The 20,225-nt window shown below is 37.2% G+C and overlaps 1 protein-coding gene and 1 long non-coding RNA gene across 2 annotated transcripts in view; one reads left to right on the forward strand and one right to left on the reverse strand.

Annotated features, from left to right (window-relative positions):
• Window positions 1–5,323: 5,323 nt before the first annotated feature.
• The window catches only part of LOC145504627 (uncharacterized), a 110,534-nt gene continuing 95,632 nt past the window's right edge, over window positions 5,324–20,225 (reverse strand). Inside the window, exon 4 of the long non-coding RNA XR_014052340.1 lies at window positions 5,324–5,629. This is a non-coding gene — a long non-coding RNA (uncharacterized LOC145504627). The remainder of the gene's footprint in view (window positions 5,630–20,225) is intronic.
• On the forward strand, window positions 15,400–16,946 carry LOC145507048 (olfactory receptor 10X1-like). Its single transcript, XM_081492814.1, has one exon. It carries the CDS (start codon window positions 15,427–15,429, stop codon window positions 16,354–16,356), a length of 930 nt encoding a protein of 309 aa, XP_081348940.1. The 5' UTR covers window positions 15,400–15,426; the 3' UTR covers window positions 16,357–16,946.

Below are 20,225 nucleotides of genomic sequence, written 5' to 3' on the forward strand. Positions count from 1 at the left end.
CGACAGAGGATGAGATGGCTGGATGGCATCACCTACTCGATGGACATGAGTTTGTGTAAACCCCGGGAGTTGGTGATGGACAGGGAGGCCTGACGTGCTGCGATCCATGGGGTCGCGATGAGTTGAACATGGCTAAGTGACTGAACTGAACTGAACTGATGCTATTATACACTTATTTTGTAGATACTCATGCCTCATGGCCCAGTTTTCTACTCTTAGGTATACCTTCTACGTAATTGTATGCACAATTGTACCATGAGACAAGTATTATAGTACTCATAGAAGGAATATTTGCAATAATTCATAGCTGAGAATTGCTCAAATATTCACTAATAGTGCAATAGATAGATTGCAGAATCCTCAAACAGAGTATTAGCATATGGCAATAAAATGAATAACTGTAATTCCATACTTCAGAGTACATGTGAAACTCGCCTTTTCCCCTTTAGACTATATGTTCCTTCAACAACCTAAGAGATGGGTTAGGATTAAAAGACTTTTTTTTGGCCGTGTTTCTAATTAGACATTTCAAAATTTTCTTACTAGGAAAGTCCCTTAATGAGTAACTGCTAGATATATACTCATGTCAATAAAGTATTAAAATAAGGAATCAATGTAGGTATAAAACATAAGATAAGTGGCTTCTGTTCTCCACCTGAATGTGAAAAATGGCCATTTCTCTTTTCTCTATATATTTAGAATTAAGTGTTCAAGAATGTGCTGTACCATGGTGAAAACAAAAACACAAAATATATAGATTTTACTCTCAAGAAACTCACATTCTTTTTGTGTAGAGACAGACAATTATGATATAACACAGATTAAATTTTTCACAGATCTATGAGAGCACAGAGGAGACTCTTGAACTCATAAAAGACTGCCAGAAGGTTCAGTCATATTGTTGGTCAATGTCCCCAGATAAGTCTGCTCTACATCAATGTCTCAGCTTCATCTAAGGAGCTATCAATATAAGGGAAAGAAACAGGTTGGAGTCCTCCGAAGGTCAGAATAAATCTCAAACACTGATCTTGGGATCTATTCCCCCCCAAAGGGCAGAATTTTTTTTATTCTTCTGTGGAGCAAATTATATTACAGGGTAAAGTTGAAAAAATAAAGCAATCACCAAGTTAGTAGGTGTATATGGCTAGGAAAAAGACATTCAAAGTGAATGTTATTAAAACCACTTTCATCTGAGATGATCATGAGCTTTACCAAGCTGTGCCCTGGAAGAATAAAATCAGAGACCTAACACTTTAGGACGGGGCTATAATTGGTAAAATAATCAAGTCAGTCACTAAGCAGATATAAAAGTGAATAACAGAAAAAAGGTTAAGTGTTTGTGTGTGTTTGAAGAAGAAGGACCAAAAACCCGAGTTTCTAAGATGTATTATCTAAAATATTCAGTTTTCATCAACAACAACAACAACAAAAATAGGAAACATGGAGAGAAACAGGAAGATATTGCCCATTTATCAGAAAAACAAACAAGGTAAAAATAAAAACTGTCCATAAGTGTAACTATATTTTAAAGTCAAAAACTTCCAAATATGTATTATAAATATACTCAAATAACTTTAAAAAAGCTAAGCAAAAACATGATTAAGGAAGTAAAGTAAGATATCATGACAATTTTGATAAACTACAGAATACCAATAAAGAAATAAAATAACAAAAAAGGAGAACAAATGGAAACACTGGACTTGAAAATTATAAGAACTGAAAATTAAATTAAAAATCATTTAGACATGCTCAACAATAGAGATGAACTGATTGAAGATTTAGTGAACCTGGAGTTAAGACTGATAGAGATTATGAACACCAGAGATTAGAGAGAAAAACAAATGAAGATATATGTAGAGACTCTCAGAGAAATGTAAGACACTGTTAAACATACCAAAATAAGACTATTGAGAGTATCAGAGGAGAGAAAAGAGATAAAGCTGAAGAAAAAGTTGAAGAAATACAGCTGAAATTTTCCCAAATTTATTGGAAAAACAACTGTACACATCCCAAAAGATCAACAAATTCAAGTAGAGTAAATATAAAGAGAACTAGGGAATTTCATGGTAGTGCAGTGGTGTGGATTCCACACTTTCACTGCTGTGGGGTCAAGTTTGATCCCTGGTTGGTGAACTAAGATGCCTGCAAGTCATGCCACATGGTCATATATATGTATTTACAAGCATATACATATCTATATTTATGTATATATCAGTTCAGTTTAGTCGCTCAGTCGTGTCCGACTCTTTGTGACCCCATGAATTGCAGCAAGCCAGATCTCTCTGTCCATCACCAACTCCCGGAGTCTACCCAAACCCGTGTCCATTGAGTCGGTGATGCCATCCAACCATCTCATCCTCTGTCGTCCCCTTCTCCTCCTGCTCCCAATCCTACCCAGCATTAGGGTCTTTTCCAATGAGTCAACTCTTCGCATGAGGTGGCCAAAGTATTGGAGTTTCAGCTTCAACATCAATCCTTCCAATGAACACCCAGGACTGATCTCCTTTAGGATGGATTGATTGGATGTCCTTGCAGTCCAAGGGACTCTCAAGAGTCTTCTACAACACCACAGTTCAAAAGCATCAATTCTTCGGCGCTCAGCTTTCTTCACCGTTCAACTCTCACATCCATACAAGACCACTGGAAAAACCATCGCCTTGACTAGACGGACTTTTGTTGGCAAAGTAATGTCTCTGCTTTTAAATATGCTATCTAGGTTGGCCATAACCTTACTTCCAAGGAGTAAGCGTCTTTTAATTTCATGGCTGCAATTGCAATCTGCAGTGATTTTGGAGCCCAAAAAAATAGTCTGACACTGTTTCCACTGTTTTCCCATCTATTTCCCATGAAGTGATGGGACCAGATGCCATGATCTTAGTTTTCTGAACGTTGAGCTTTAAGCCAACTTTTTCACTCTCCTCTTTCACTTTCATCAAGAGGCTCTTTAGTTCTTCTTCACTTCCTGCCATAAGGGTGGTGTCATCTACATATCTGAGGTTATTGATATTTCTCCCGGCAATCTTGATTCTAGCTTGTGTTTCTTTCAGTCCAGTGTTTCTCATAATGTATTCTGCATATAAGTTAAATAAGCAGGGTGACAATATACAGCCTTGACGTACTCCTTTTCCTATTTGGAACCAGTCTGTTGTTCCATGTCCAGTTCTAACTGTTGCTTCCTGACCTGCATACAGGTTTCTCAAGAGACAGGTCAGGTGGTCTGGTATTCCCATCTCTTTCAGAATTTTCCACAGTTTATTGTGATTCACACAGTCAAAGGCTGTGGCATAGTCAATAAAGCAGAAATAGATGTTTTTCTGGAACTCTCTTGCTTTTTTGATGATCCAGGGGATGTTGGCAATTTGATCTCTGGTTCCTCTGCCTTTTCTAAATCCAGCTTGAACATCTGGAAGCTCACAGTTCATGTATTGCTGAAGCCTGGCTTGGAGAATTTTGAGCATTACTTTACTAACGTGTGAGATGAGTGCAACTGTGTGGTAGTTTGAGCATTCTTTGGCATTGCCTTTCTTTGGGATTGGAATTAAAACTGACCTTTTCCAGTCCTGTGGCCACTGCTGAGTTTGCCAAATTTTCTGGCATATCGAGTGCAGCAATTTCACAACATCATCTTTCAGGATTTGAAATAGCTCAACTGGAATTCCGTCACCTCCACTAGCTTTGTTCTTAGTGATGCTTTCTAAGGCCCATTTGACTTCGCATTCCAGGATGTCTGGCTCTAGGTGAGTGATCACACCATCGTGATTATCTGGGTCATGAAGTTCTTTTTGGTACAGTTCTTCTGTGTATTCTTGCCACCTCTTCTTAATATCTTCTGCTTCTGTTAGGTCCATACCATTTCTGTCCTTTATTGAGCCTATCTTTGCATGAAATGTTCCTTTGGTATCTCTAATTTTCTTGAAGAGATCTCTAGTCTTTCCCAACCTGTTGTTTTCCTCTACTTCTTTGCACTGATCGCTGAGGAAAGCTTTCTTATCTCTCCTTGCTATTCTTCGGACCTCTGCATTCAGATGGGAATATCTTTCCTTTTCTCCTTTGCTTTTCACTTCTCTACTCTTCCCAGCTATCTGTAATGCCTCCTCAGGCAGCCATTTTGCTTTTTTGCATTTCTTTTCCATGGGGACGGTCTTGATCCCTGTCTTCTGTACAATGTCACGAACCTCTGTCCATAGTTCATCAGGCACTCTGTCTATCAAATCTAGTCCCTTAAATCTATTTGTCACTTCTACTGTATACTCATAAGGGATTTGACCTAGGTCATACCTGAATGGACTAGTGGTTTTCCCTACTTTCCTCCATTTAAGTCTGAATTTGGCAATAAGCAGTTCATGGTCTGAGCCACAGTCTGCTCCCGGTCTTGTTTTTGCTGACTGTATACAGCTTCTCCATCTTTGGCTGCAAAGAGTATAATCAATCTGATTTCGGTGTTGACCATCTGGTGATGTCCATGTGTAAAGTCTTCTCTTGTGTTGTTGGAATAGGGTGTTTGCTATGACCAGTGAGTTCTCGTGGCAAAACTCTATTAGGCTTTGCCCTGTTTCATTTTGTACTCCAAGGCCAAATTTTCCTGTTACGCCAGGTGTTTCTTGACTTTCTATTTTTGCATTCCAGTCCCCTATAATGAAAAGGACATCTTTTTTGGGTGTTAGTTCTAGAAGGTCTTGTCGGTCTTCATAGAATCATTCAGCTTCAGCTTCTTTGGCGTTACTGGTCGGAGCATAGACTTGGATTACCGTAATACTGAATGGTTTGCCTTGGAAACGAACAGAGATCATTCTGTTGTTTTTGAGATTGCATCCAAGTACTACCTTTTGGACTCTTTTGTTGACCATGATGGCTACTCCATTTCTTCTAAGGGATTCTTGCCCACAGTAGTAGATATAATGGTCATCTGAGTTAATTTCACCCATTCCAGTCCATCTTAGTTCGCTGATTCCTAGAATGTCGATGTTCACTCTTGTCATCTCCTGTTTGACCACTTCCAATTTGCCTTGATTCATGGACCTAACATTCCAGGTTCTTATGCAATATTGCTCTTACAGGATCAGACTTTGCTTCTATCACCAGTCACATCCACAGCTGGGTATCGTTTTTTCTTTGGCCCCATCCCATCATTCTTTCTGGATTTATTTCTTCACTGATCTCTAGTAGCATATTGGGTACTTACTGACCTGGAGAGTTCATTTTTCAGTGTCCTATCTTTTTGCCTTTTCCTACTGTTCATGGGGTTCTCAAGGCAAGAATACTGAAGTGGTTTGCCATGCCCTTCTCTAGTGGACCACATTCTGTCATATCTCTCCAGCATGACCCGTCCGTCTTGGGTGGTCCCACATGGCATGTCTTAGTTTCATTGAGATAGACTGGGCTGTGCTCCGTGTGATCAGATTAGCTAGTTTTCTGTAATTTTAGTTTCAGTGTGTCTGCCTTCTGATGCCCTCTCGCAACATCTACCGTCTTACTTGGGTTTCTCTTACCTTGGACGTGGGGTATTTCTTCACGGTTGCTCTAGCAAAGTGCAGCCGTTGCTCCTTACCTTGGACAAGGGGTATCTACTCACGACGGCCCCTCCTGATCTTGAATGTGGAGAAACTCCTTTCGATCGATATAATTGTTCCTAAAATATGACATGTATGCTATGAAACAATCCCATTATATTATAACCTCAGTTGTGTCTCAATTATCATTTTGCATATTTTCTTATTTTAAAAGCTTTTGATATGAAATATAAGAACAAACAAATATGCAAAATAAATGAACAAACCAGTCCAAACAATAATAAACATAGAATAGTAGTTACCAGATGGGAAGCAGCCAAGGGGAGCGAAAATAGGTAAATGGGATGAACTGCATGGTGATGAATCAAAATTAAAATTTTGATGGTTACCACACTATAGTGTATACAGAAGCATCCATAAAGTTGTGCACATAAAAGCTATGACAAACCTAGATAGTATATTAAAAAGCAGAGATGTCACTTTGCCAACAAAGTCATTATAGTCCAAACTATGGTCTTTCCAGTAGTCATGTAAAGATGTGAGAGGTAGACGATAAAGAAGGGAGAGCACTGAAGAACTGATGCTTATAAAATATTTGCAAATGATATTTATAATTGAAAATTCTATCATGATAGTATTTCTCAGAAATTGAAGAGTTGAATATTAATGATAGGCAATGAAATTTTTGCAAGCCCAGTAAATTTCTGTCATTGTTTTTAAAATCATAGAAAAAAGAAGTAATGATACTGTTCTCCAATAAACTGTTAAAAGGCACATTTAATGATAAACCATTATGCTACTAATGAAATAGAGCTTAGAAGGAATTCAGAGAATTGAGCTATCTTTATTTATAAAAAATTGGAATGAAAATGATCCAAATCAATTTTGTTTCAGCAAAAAGAAATACTATTCCTGGATATGTTAGGTAAATTTTTAAAGCATCACTTTTATTTAGGGATAAATTTATATCAAATTTTTATTTACATTTATTAACATTTCTCTCTTACCCAAAATATATTAAAACATTAAAAAAATCAACCTATAAACACTTTTATTGCAGAAAACTTTGATAAGATGATCAATTAAAAACTTATAAGTACATATGTAAAATATAAATATGTTTATAGTTTATACATATACATATATCAACAAAGTTCATAGACTAAATAATAGATAACTTTTAAATGTAAAAATGCAAGGTAACAAATTACTCCTGCATTTAAATTCCATTAAATATTTTTAAATGAGCTACAGAAGTATATAAAATATCAATATATGCCATATAAAAAAATTTCACATGGAGAGATTATTTACCTCCTCTTACAAAGAATGGGCAACTCTCAATATAAAGGGCATCTCCCAAAAAGGTCTTTTAAATGACCTCAGACAGTGGGAAAAGGAGACTAGTTTGGCATTTCTATGACAACTTGAGGGTGAATACAAGGTGAGTATTATCCATGCAGAAGCTTTCATGGTTGGATCACTGGATTTTTTTATCAGCTTGCCCAGATCCACGGCAGAAGGAGAAGAGGAAGGGATGTAAAGGCTTATGAACCACCAGAAAGCCAAAATATCCAAAATATGGAGTCAGACTCTAATTAATTCTACCAATAGCATTGTGTCTTGATTAAGTAGCTATACAGTAGGTGTTAGTCGGTTGTGGTGACTACTTTCATTTTATTCTTTTTCAAGATTATTGTAGATGTTCAAGGACTTATGACTTTCAATATGAATTATAGAATAATTTTGTCTTTCTCTTAAAAAAAATCTTTTCTAGGAACTTTGAAAAGCATTGCATTAAAGCTATAATGAAGTTGGGAATCAGTTTTACTCTTTTCCTAGTTTCTATGCATAGGACTAGTGGAGAATAAAATATTAATAAAATATTTGGGAACTCACTGTTGTACTTTCAAATCCTGAAGTCCCTAGCCAATTCATATTCTCCTTTTCACTTTTCAGAATCATTTATAGTTATCTGTTGAATTATTTCCAAGTCATTTGGTTGTATTTAGAGGGGAAAACAAATATATAACATTTAGTCTAGGATGTGAGTAAGCTGAACTTTTTAAAAAATTGTCAAGATGTTCACCAAAAATCCAGTATATTTTGTCATTTTTATATTGACAACAGAAGTTGAGTTAAAGTTTTTCCAAATCGTCACTAATACTAGTATGACCATTTTTTTTTAAGACATTCTAATAGTTTTGTAGTATAATTGCAATGTGCTTTTAATTTGTGTTTTCTAAAAACTCATAAAGCTTTGCATATTTTCAAATGATCAGGTTTTAAAAATCTCTGTGTCACTATATCAATGTATCTACATATCCATACTACTTTTGAAATATGACTATTTGACCAATTTTATGTAGTCATAACATCAGTGGAAGTGTTGGACTACAAAGATATACTTTATTCCATCATGAATTAGAATACCAACATTTCTTATTATATGACCTGGAGGGATGGGATGGGGAGGGAGGTGGAAAGGGGATTCTGGAGGGGGAAAACATGTACACCCATGGTGGATTCATGTCAATGTATGGCAAAACAAATACCATATTGTAAAGTTAAAAAATAGAAAATAAACTAATTAAAAAAAAGAAGTGTTCCCAACACTTCTCCATGGCACCTTCTCCAATCACTCTGATCCATGTTGTCTTATTTTGTCTGACCATTGTTTGAGTCCTCAGCATACTGCAGCATAATTCACTTGTATTGGCTCTATCTTTATTCTAAAAATTAATCCCCCTAAAACCAAGTTTCTCTGTCAATTTATATCAACCTCTTTATCCATAATTTTATTCTCTTTCTTGCCCTACACTTGTTTTCCCTGAAGACTGGGGAATATCAAAGAAAAAGGATGATTGTAATCAAGCAGGACCATACAGGGCCTTCCCTCCCACCATGTCCTCTGACTGCTTCTTATTTGTAGAAAAGCTTCCTTGAGTCACAAAAGATTTGGCTCAAATGTTAATAATTGGAATAATGTGAACGCGTAGTACCAAAAATAACAATTTTGTCAGAAGAACTCATAACAATTTAAACAATATATTACTCGCTCCCTGAAGGAGCAAAACATGAACCGTGAACTTCCAGATGTTCAAGCTGGTTTTAGAAAAGGCAGAGGAACCAGAGATCAAATTGCCAACATCCCCTGGATCATCAAAAAAGCAAGAGAGTACCAGAAAAACATCTATTTCTGCTTTACTGACTATGCCAAAGCCTTTGACTGTGTGGATACAATAAACTGTGGAAAATTCTGAAAGAGATGGGAATACCAGATCACCTGACCTGCCTCTTGAGAAACCTGTATGCAGGTCAGGAAGCAACAGTTAGAACTGGACATGGAACAACAGACTGGTTCCAAATAGGAAAAGGAGTACGTCAAGCCTGTATATTGTCACCCTGCTTATTTAACTTATGAGCAGAGTACATCATGAGAAATGCTGGGCTGGATGAAGCACAAGCTAGAATCAAGATTGCCGGGAGAAATACCAATAACCTCAGATATGCAGATGATGCCACCCTTATGGCAGAAAGTGAAGAACTAAAGAGCCTCTTGATGAAAGTGAAAGAGGAGGGTGAAAAAGTTGGCTTAAAGCTCAACATTCAGAAAACTAAGATCATGGCATCCAGTCCCATCACTTCATGACAGATAGATGGGGAAACAGTGGCTGACTTAATTTTTCTGGGTTTCAAAATCACTGCAGATGGTGATTGCAGCCATGAAATTAAAAGACGCTTACTCCTTGAAAGGAAAGTTATGACCAACCTAGACAGCATATTAAAAAGCAGAGAAATTACTTTGCCAACAAGGGTCCGTCTAGTCAAGGCTATGGTTTTTCCAGTGGTCATGTATCGATGTGAGAGTTAGACTATAAAGAAAGCTGAGCGGTGAAGATCGAAGCTTTTGAACTGTGGTGTTGGAGAAGACTCTTGAGAGTCCCTTGGACTGCAAGGAGATCCAACCAGTCCATCCTAAAAGTGATCAGTCCTTGGTGTTCATTGGAAGGACAGATGTTGAAGCTGAAGCTTCAATACTTTGGTCACCTGTTGCGAAGAGATGACTCATTGGAAAAGACCCTGATGTTGGAAAGGATTGAGGGCAGGAGAAGAAGGGGCAACAGAGGATGAGCTGGCTGGATGTCATCACTGACTCGATAGACATGAGTTTGGGTGGATTCTGGGAGTTGGTCATGGACAGGGAGGCCTGGCATGCTGCGATTCATGGGGTCGCAAAGAGTCGGACACAACTGAGCAACTGAACTGAACTGAGGACATAGATAACAGTGTCTGACATACATTCCTTGTTTGTTTTACAGATATTAAAACTTCCACCATGTGGAAGAAGTTAATTGCATGATGACCATAAGCATGTATCTCCAAAACTGAATGGAGCCTGAGGATTAATGCTGTTAACCTTATGATATCACCCTGTCATCTAACCATCAAAAAATCAGAGAACTGTTCATGAGCTGATCACACACTGTGCAATCCTCTCCCTCAATTTGCCTTAAAAATTCTTATCTGAAATCCATTGGTGAGTTCAGGTTTTTAAGCACAGCCACCCATACTCTTTGCTTGGCCTTGCAATAAATGCTGCACTTTCCTTCATCACACTAAAATCAGTACATGGGCTTTACTGGGAATGGGTGAGCAGATTCAATTTGGGTCCATAACATTTCTTACACCAAGATATAAATCCCTTTAAGAAGATACTATTCCTTCTACTTTTCTAAGTTCTCCTATAGTACAGTTTTTAAACACTGTAAGCTCTTAGTCAGTACTCCAGGAGGAAGTCGATGATTAGAAGGAAAACATTAGAAAAACATCTACTTATGTTTTATTGACTATGCCAAAGCCTTTGCCTGTGTGGATCACAACAAACTGGAAAATTCTTCAAGAGATGGGAATACAAGACCACCTTACCCCTCTCCTGAGAAATCTGTAAGCAGGTCAAGAAGCAACAGTTAGAACTGGACATGGAACAATGGCCTGGTTCCAAATTGGGAAAGGAGTACATCAAGGCTGTATATTGTCACCCTATTTTTTTATATGCATAGTACATCATGCAAAATGCCAAGCCAGATGAAGCACAGGCTGGGATCAAGATTGCCAGGAGAAATATCAATAATCTCAGATATGCAGATGACACCACTCTTATGGCAAAAAGGGAAGAAGAACTAAAGAGCCTCTTGATGAAAGTGTAAGAGGAGAGTGAAAAATCTGGCTTAACACTCAGCTTTCAAAAAACTAAGATCATGGCAGGTGGTCCCATCACTTCAAGGGAAATAGATGGGAAAACAATGGAAACAGTGACAGACTTTATTTTCTTGGGCTCCAAAATCACTGCAGATCGTGACTGCAGCCATGAAATTAAAAGATACTTGCTCCTCAGAAGAAAAGCTATGACCAATATAGACAGCATAAGAAAAAGCAGAGACATTACTTTGCTAACAAAGTTCCATCTAGTCAAGGCTATGGTTTTTCCAGTAGTCATGTGTGGATGTGAGAGTTGGACCATAAGAAAACTGAGCACTGAAAAACTGATGTTTTTGAACTGTGGTGTTGGAGAAGAATCTTGAGAGTCCCTTGGACAGCGATGAGATCAAATCAGTTAACCCTAAAGAAAAGCAACCCTGAATAATCATTGGAAGCACTGATGCCGAAACTGAACCTCCAATACTTAGGCCACTTGATGTGAAGAACTGACTCATTAGAAAAGCCCCTGATGCTGGGAGGGATTAAGGGCAGTAGGAGAAGGGAGGGACAAAGGATGAGATGGTTGAATGGTATCACGACTTGATGAACATGAGTTTGAGAAAGGGTTGAGAGTTGATGAAGGACAGGGAAGCCTAGCATGCTGAAGTCCATGGGGTCACAAAGAGTCAGACATGACTGAGCAACTGGACTGAACTGATTTGGGATGGACATGTGCACTCTGTTATATTTAAAATGGATAGCCAAGAAGGGCCTATCCCCATGTGTGTATAGCACATGGAACTCTGATCAATATTATGTGGCAGCCTGAATGGGAGGGGAGTTTAGGGGAGAATGTATGACTGAATCCCCTCACTGTCCACTCAAAACTATCACAACATTGTAAACTGGATATACTCAAATACAAAATTAAAAGTTTACATAACAAACTTTTAACAAAATTAAAATCTTACATAAACAAAAGTTTACATAACAAAAAAGAAGGAAAATATGGTGAGTGAAAAAGTGAATTGAATGAGCATTAAGGATGCAGTTTACTCCGCTCCTGCCAAGACAAAACTTATAAAGTTGCAGGAAGCTTTGGTTAAGGGCAAAATATGAACTGTGCAAGCTTTAAATCCCCAAAGATTCCTAGAAGAGCTTAAGTCACATGATATACAAAGCCCTGTAACTAATGAGAGCAAATTACAAAGTTGAGAGAGAAAGTTCTCTCTCTCTCTCTGATGAAAGAAGAGAAAATCCCTCATGATCTCCTAACTAGAATTAAACCTCTAGAGCTGAGGAACCTCAAGCCCTCATAATTATCAGACAATAATTCTAAAAGGGTAGAAAGAAAGGCTCTAAACTATTGCACATTAGTGAGTGTTGGAAACTGATTATAGCACACATGGCCTAGCCTACAGCAGCACAACTCTTGTCAAAAAACTCTAGAATCATAGAAAGCTGAAGTGCACAAAACCAGGACCTCATTTTTTACCTCCTAGATGGGGAAACTCAAACCCGGAAGGTACAGGGACTTTCCTGAAGTCACTAAAGTTATCAGTGATAAAGTCAAGAATCCAGTCTTTTATCAGTGATTTTCACAATAAGCTGATCTTTGCTTCTTTTTGAGTGAGGAAAGAACAAAGCATGTTTATATAAATGTGAAGATTATCTTAGGAGAATGTAACTGCATCTCTGAATTGGCTTTGGAAGTTTGATAAAATAAACAAGGTAGGAAACTATTCTAGATGGTTTGACTCTCTTTTAATCATAATTAATTGTCACTACATTTTCTCTAAATTGTTTCTCTTTAACTTTGGAAAGAGTGTGTATTTCTCTTGTCAGTGGATCCATATCCCAAATTAAATTAGAAAATAATTGATGTGTGCTATACAATTGAGTTACTAATTATGCTGATGTGTAGTTAAAGAAAAATCACAGATCAATACAAACAAAGATGAGGAGATGCATTAAATATAAAGAAAAATAAGTTGTGGAAGTTCAAGGAGGATGAGATTAAATAAGATGTAGAATTATCAAAGAACACATAAACTCACTAACATTTACCTTGTCCATATACTGAGCTTGGCATTGAAGACAAGGGTAAAATGTCAATTGTTACCTGACAATTCTACATATGTTCTAATTAATCAAAAGTATTGTAAGGGTCTTTTAGTATTCTATCTTCCATACTGCGGGAGTCTGGCTCCAGCTGGTCCAGTGGTCCCCAAGGGATGAACAGCATCGGCGAAAGGAAAAGAAAGGAGACAGAGTTTTTTTTGATAGGCCAAGGACCATAATCTTTATTGCTTTAGTCTCTATTTATATAGCACATGTACTTCTACGTAATGATTCTTACAATATTTTTCCGTTCAGATCAACATCCACTGATTCTAAGATGTGTTAAAAGTTTTTTCCTAGTCCTTTGTCACATTTTGGTTACATGTTTACCCTGAAACCTATTTTTAGTTTACTAGAACATAGTCTATGAATCATATCATTCTATTTACTTTTTCTGTACAGCCTGCTACTACAGTGAATACAGCGTCTTGCTTCAGTGAGTAAGTATTATAGCAGTGGCTAAGGGTAAAATTTTCTCATAGTACAGCTATTGTCAGTGGTGGCTTGTTTACCATCTACCCACATAATACAAGACTATTTCTGGCAGGGGCAAGTCTTTTGCAGTTTACCTAGAAACTATTTACAATACGATTCATATATTTCTTTTCCATTTATGCTTAGATTCTGAGGGGGAAAAGGCAATTGGCTTAGTTTCTGTAATTTTCCCTGATACATGACCCAAGTTTTCCAGTCATCAATAACAATCTCCTCATGAGGCCAGGTCACAATAGGCTTAGGGCTTGTTTCCCAAATGATCATGGCCTTATTCCCTTGCTGAGTGTTAGGGACCCACCAACCAGGGGCCTCAGTAGGTTTAATCATTTTTGGAATGTTTCTCTGGGGTAAGAGATCATTTTTCTTCTTCCTGGACTCTCATGACCTCATCATGGAAGCCCCTACAACTTCAGCCATCAAAGAATGAAACAGAGTTAGCCACAACAAAAGCATAGAAACAGGAAGGAGTGGAGGTTCCGATCCAGGAGAGAAACCGCTTTGCAGTTTCTTCTTGAATGGTGCCATGAGTTTGTCAGCTGGCAGTAGTTCCAGAATGGCTCCCAACACCCTCCCTCTCTTCCGGGTAGAAGGAAGGAAGCTAGTTCTTTACTTTTAATGTTTAAAGACCTAACTCTCTTCTGCAAGAATTGTTAATGGCTTTGAACTTCTCTTACAATCATATGCCATCAAACAAATGTAATTCACAAATTCCTAAGAAGTCAAATATCAACCTTCACTCATTAGATATTTATACACCATATTATATGTATAATTTATTGTGTCAGACTCTGACTCTATTAACTACTAAGCAGTGATTTCAGGGTTCAGAATCTGATCCAACTCTGAGTCACATTATGTACATGAATTTCCTTCATCTGGACATGAATCATAGAAGTTTCTGTCCTTTTTAAGTTATCAGATAAGAAAATCCTTTTAAAATAGGCCAGAAAAAGTCATAATAAGTAATTGCAATTGGTTGCTCAACAAAGAAGAAAAAAGTTAATGAAAATTATGAAAACACACCATGTCCATACACACAGTTATTTTGCTAAACTAAATAACCAATAAATTAGTGCAGCCACTAGAGAGAACAGTATAGAGGTTCTTTAAAGAAACTAAAAGAGTTACTATATGATCCTGCAAGCCCACTCCTGGGCATATTCCAGAGAAAATATTAATTTGGAAAGATTCATGCACTCTAATGTTCACTGCAGCACTAACTACAATAGCTAAGACATAGAAGCAGCTTAAATTTCCATCAACAGAGTAAACGATGAAAGAGTCAGATATGAGTGAGGTGACTTAACACAACACAGCACAGCACATATATGCAATGGAATTACTAAGCCATAAAAAAAGTGAAATAATACCATTTGCATCAACATGGATTGACAGAGATTATCATAAATGAAGAAAGTCAGACAGAAATGACAAACATAATAAGACTTATATGTGGACTCTAGAAAGTAATACAAATTAATTTATTTACAAAAAAATAAAAAATAAACTGACAAACTTAGAAAACAAGCTTATGATTACCAAAGGGGGTAGCAGGGGTTGGGAAGGGAGAATTGAGTCTGGTGTTAACATACACCCACAGTCTTCCCTTCTGGCTCAGCTAGTAAAGAATACGTCTACAATGTGGGAGATCTGGGTTCGATCCCCGGGTTAGGAAGATCCCCTGGAAAAGGAAAAGGCTACCCACTGGCCTGGAGAATTCCGTGGACTGTATAGTCCATGGGGTCTCAAAGAGTCAGGCACAACTGAGTGACTTTCACTTTCATGACTATATGTAAAATTGTAAAGAACAGCAACCTACTCTATAGCACAGGGACTTATACTCAATGTCTTATAATAACTTATAATGGAAAAGAATCTGAATAAGATATGTGTTTATATAAATACATATGTAACTGAATCACTTTGCTGTACACTTGAAATTAACACATTGCAAATTAATTATATGTCCATTTGAAAAAAGAATCAGTTTGTAATTTTAACATTGACCATTTGTCTCATTCACAGCAGAAAATGTCAAATAATCATGGAAAATACAACATTTATTTGTTGTTTCTTTTAGATTTCAGATGTCAAAACAATGAGGATCAACCAAACAGTCCTGAAAGAGTTCATTCTTGTTGGTTTTTCTGTTTACCCACATGCACAGACATTCCTCTTTGTGGTTTTCTTTTGCCTCTACCTTCTCACCCTCACAGGTAACCTGACCATCATGAGTCTTACTTGGATGGACAGACGACTCCACACACCCATGTACCTCTTCCTTAGTGCACTATCTTTCTCTGAGACCTGCTATACATTGACTGTTATCCCCAAGATGTTGGCAGATCTTCTCGTCAAGTACAGAAGCATTTCAGTCATAGGTTGTGGCTTGCAAATGAGTTCCTTCTTGGGACTTGGTGGCACTAATTGTTTCATTCTCACTTTGATGGGATATCGTTTCCTGGCCATCTGCAGCCCTCTCAGATATCCTTTGCTTATGACCAACATGGTGTGTGGAAAACTTGTGGCCTCTGCTTGGGCTGCTGGGTTCTTTATCTCTGTGACAGAGACTGGAATGATATTCAGGGGCTCCTTCTGCAGTCCCAACCTTGTCAAACACTTCTTCTGTCATATGAGGGCTGTTGTGAGGCTGTCCTGTCTAGACAGTGAACTCACAGAATTCATTGTAACAGCAATCTCAGAGTCAGGCTTGATGGGTACCTTTCTGCTCATTATCCTCACTTACATTTTCATTCTTTCCACTGTCCTCAAGATCCCTTCAGCTGAGGGCAAGCAGAAGGCCTTTTCTACCTGTGCTTCCCACCTCACAGTAGTCATCATCCACTTTGGTTTTGCATCTATTGTTTATCTGAAGCCAGAAGCATCAGGGGGAGATGACACACTCATAGCAATCCCCTACACTGTCATCACTCCTTTACTCAGCCCTCTCATTTTCAGCCTCAGGAATAAGGACATGAAGAATGCTTTCAGAAAGGTACTTGGAAAGACAAATTCCTTGAATAAATAATCTCGGTTTATTGCTGCATGATTGAATATTCCCAGATGTCAGTAAGGGATTTACCCTATGATATCTGGAGAAGCCTGAACCATTTGCCTTTTTCCGGTGGTTGGCATATGGAGATCAAGTGACTGAGTCTAAGATCCAAGGATTTACTTATCTTGTTAAGGAAGTTGTCTATCTCATTTCATTCTTCATCTTCTACATCTACTATTTCTCAACTCTACTTTTACTAGTACTATCAGTTCTCTACTTCTACTTCGATATCAGTCTCTGAAGATACTAGGCTTCTACCAATCAACCTCTGGGTTTATTGCACCTTTGATGAAGTAGGATAAGAAAGATTGTGGAGGGAAAAAACACCACAAGTGATCTCTATATTCAGAAACATTTAAAGATATCTAGAAATGTAAAGGTTGAATAATTTATATAGGCAATGTTGTGAGGCACTGAATTGTGTCTCCCAGGAGACAAACCACTTTAATAGGAGGTTCACTATGTAGTAATCATCATCTCTTTATTTGTGCATATCTGAATTGACATCTATATTTGTTAAGTACCATATCATACTGATTATTAAATTTTTTTAATAATTCTGTTTATGATGGTGTTCCTTAATGACTTTCAGATGCTGGCTTCTGAATTCACAGGATATGTTGGAATGTTGATTCAAATAAGTAAACAGGACAGTAGTGCCTACTTGTTTCATAACTGGGGGAATCTATGTTGACAGCTGGGAATAACCTCCATTTTCTTTAAGATGAAGTCACTAAACAGCAAATGTTTGGAAAATTCGCATGGTATTGATGAGTGTGACATTAAAAAGTGTTTTGGAATAATTTTTGCAGAAATCTTATATGTAATAAAGGAAACTAGATAAATACAGCATCAAATCTTGATATTACCTAAAAGAAAGAAAGAAATACTGTGGAGTAATATATCACAGAAAATTAGCAAGTGATCTTATGGAAAATTCCAGTATACAAGCCTGGGGACATTTCTGAATCCTTTTTCAGTTCTGCTAATAACCAAATTCATGTCCTCTCATGAAGGTTATAACCACTGTACTTGTGGTTTGTATATATAATATGTATACAATGTCTGGAGTAATTTCTAACCTAGATTATTTATGGGGATCATGTAAAGATAGGTAAGATAATGGATGAAAATTATTATGTACTTACACTGATTAGGTTACCTCTTGCCATGACTCTCCTTTCTTCCCTGGGGCCATTTTTGTAACCCATGTGCAGGCAGAATATTTACCCCTCATTCATCTGTGATCACTGCTTCAGTGATGGAAATATTCCACCCCTGAGAACTGCTTAGTCAATCCAGAGAACTTATACATCTTGGATATAAATACTAACAATCTTCTTACTCATAGTGAGTATAGAAGATAAAATGATAAGTCTAAACTCAAATTCCTGACTTGAATTTGGGCCAGTTAACCTGCATACATCTGACATGGTGACCATGGCAGGGATTTCTAGGTGCTACTTAACATAGATTGTTAAGCTAGAAAAAGCCAATTTGAGTAAATAGAATCTAGAAACACCTGTATGGTTAGAAGTCAAGAAACACACTTCTAAATAAATAATGAATCAAAGTAAGAAATCCTGTGGCTAATAGAAAAGAAGATTTGAACTATAGGAATTAAAAATACTATACAACAAAGCTTTTGAATATATCTTTTCAGTGTTTGGATAAAATATGTAGTGTTCAAAATACATATTAGAAAAGTATATAGAAAGCAAATTTGTAAGATAAACATTTGTCTCAATAATTTAGTAAAGGAATAGCTAAACACAGAAAAATTGTGAATAAAAAATAAATATAAGAGCAGAGATTAAATATATATTAGTATGTGATTGTTTCTGTCTAAATCACTAACTCATGTCCAACTTTTGTAACCCCATGAACTGTAGCCTGCTAGATGCCTCTGTCCGTGGGATTTCCCAGGCAAGACTACTGAAGTGGGTTGCTATTTCTTTTTCCAGTGTATCTTCCTGATCCAGGGATCAAACCCATGTCCCCTGAACTGTAGGCAGATTCTTTACTACTGAGCCATCAGGGAAGCCACCAGTGGTTCAAAAAAGTCAGAGGTTGGAGTATTGAAAATATTGGTAAATTATGTTATTCTTTGATGAGACTGACTAGGGAATAAAGACAGATGACACAAATAAACAACCATGGGAATGGAAATGGGGTTGTTTCTCAGGTCATAGAGACATTAAAGATAAGTGCTGTGAATAATTTCATGAATATATGAATACGAGGATTTACATAAAGTTGGAAAATTCTATAAGATACAACATAAGATACATGCTAAAACAAACAGAAAAGTGAAACATTTAATTTTCAAGAAATAGAATTTTAATTATATTTCACATTGCAAAATCTGAGTCCTTTAGTTTCAATTTTTTCTAAATTATTTTACTAATAAAATTTTTAATGGGAAGAAGCTAGATATTTATTCCTGTCAATGAGAAATATAATATGGAACCAATGAAGGAATGAAGTAGATCAGTGGCTTCTGTTTTCTGCCAAAATAGGAAAAATGTTCATTTTTTCCCTCTATGTGTAATGAAAACTTCAAGGAGCAAATATAATTTGTTCTCTCAGGAAGTGCACATTCTTCTTGTGGAGAGACAGACAATTATGATATATAGACTAAGGTTTTCATAGATCTATGGGCATACTCAGGAGACAATAGACATAAAACATTGCTGAAAGTTTCAGTCATATTGTTGTTCAATGTTCCCAGATAAGGCTGCTCTTCCTGTGTTCTCAGCCTCATCTAAGGAGCTCTCTAAACAGGGGAAAGAGACAGTCAGGAGGAGTCCTCCCTGGGTCAGAACAAATTTCAAACACTGATTTCAGAAACTATCCCTTCAAAGGAGCCTGCACTTTGTTTTATACATCTGTGGAACAATTAATATTCTAGAGAAGGATTGAAAACAATTGAGCAACTGGCAGGCCAATAGTTGCATGTGGTCAGAAAAAGGACATTCAAAATAAGGCCTATCAAATGACTGCCATTCCAGGGTTAATGTGGGCATAACTATGACTGTGCTCATGATGAGCAGTATCAAGAGACCTATACTCTAGGATAGTAAGGGAGGATAGAGTTCACTAAAGTATTCGATCCAATCACTAACCAAACATAAAAGCAAATAACAAAAAAAGGCCCCAGTGTGTGTGTGTGTGTGTGTGTGTGTGTGTGTTTGTGTGCGTGAATGGGGAGGACCAATAACCAGAAATTTCTACAATATATCATCTAAAATATCTAGTTTCAACAGAAACAAATATGAGACATGCAAAGAAACATGGTTCAGTTCAGTTCAGTTGCTCAGCCATGTCCAACACTTTGCGACCCCATGGACAGCAGCAGGCCAGGCTTCCCTGCCCATCACCAGAAACATGGAGATATTACCAACTACCAGGAAAAAAATATTAGGCAACAGAAGCTGCCTTGTGAGTGTGACTAGATTCTGTGTTTAAAAGACAAAAACTTTACTTAAAAAACTAAAAATAGAGTTACCATATGATCCAGCAATCCCACTCCTGGCCATATAGCCAGAGAAAAACTCTAATTTGAAAATACATATACACACACCCCCAATGTTCTTTGCAGTAGTATTTACAAAACTAGGGCATGGAAACAACCTAAATGTTCACTGACAGTTAAATGTGTAAAGAAGTGGAGGAAAATCCTCAGCCACAAAAAAAGAATGACACAATGCCATTTGCAGCAATATGGATGGACCTAGAGATTATAATATTAAGTGAAGTGAATCAGACTGAATAAGACAAGTATCATATGATATCACTTAAATGTGAAATCTAAAATATAGTCCAAATGGTCTTATTTACAA

This window comes from Giraffa tippelskirchi, chromosome 5 (assembly GCF_054371585.1).
Source record: "Giraffa tippelskirchi isolate mGirTip1 chromosome 5, T2T-mGirTip1v1.2.pri, whole genome shotgun sequence".
Lineage (NCBI taxonomy): Eukaryota > Metazoa > Chordata > Mammalia > Artiodactyla > Giraffidae > Giraffa > Giraffa tippelskirchi.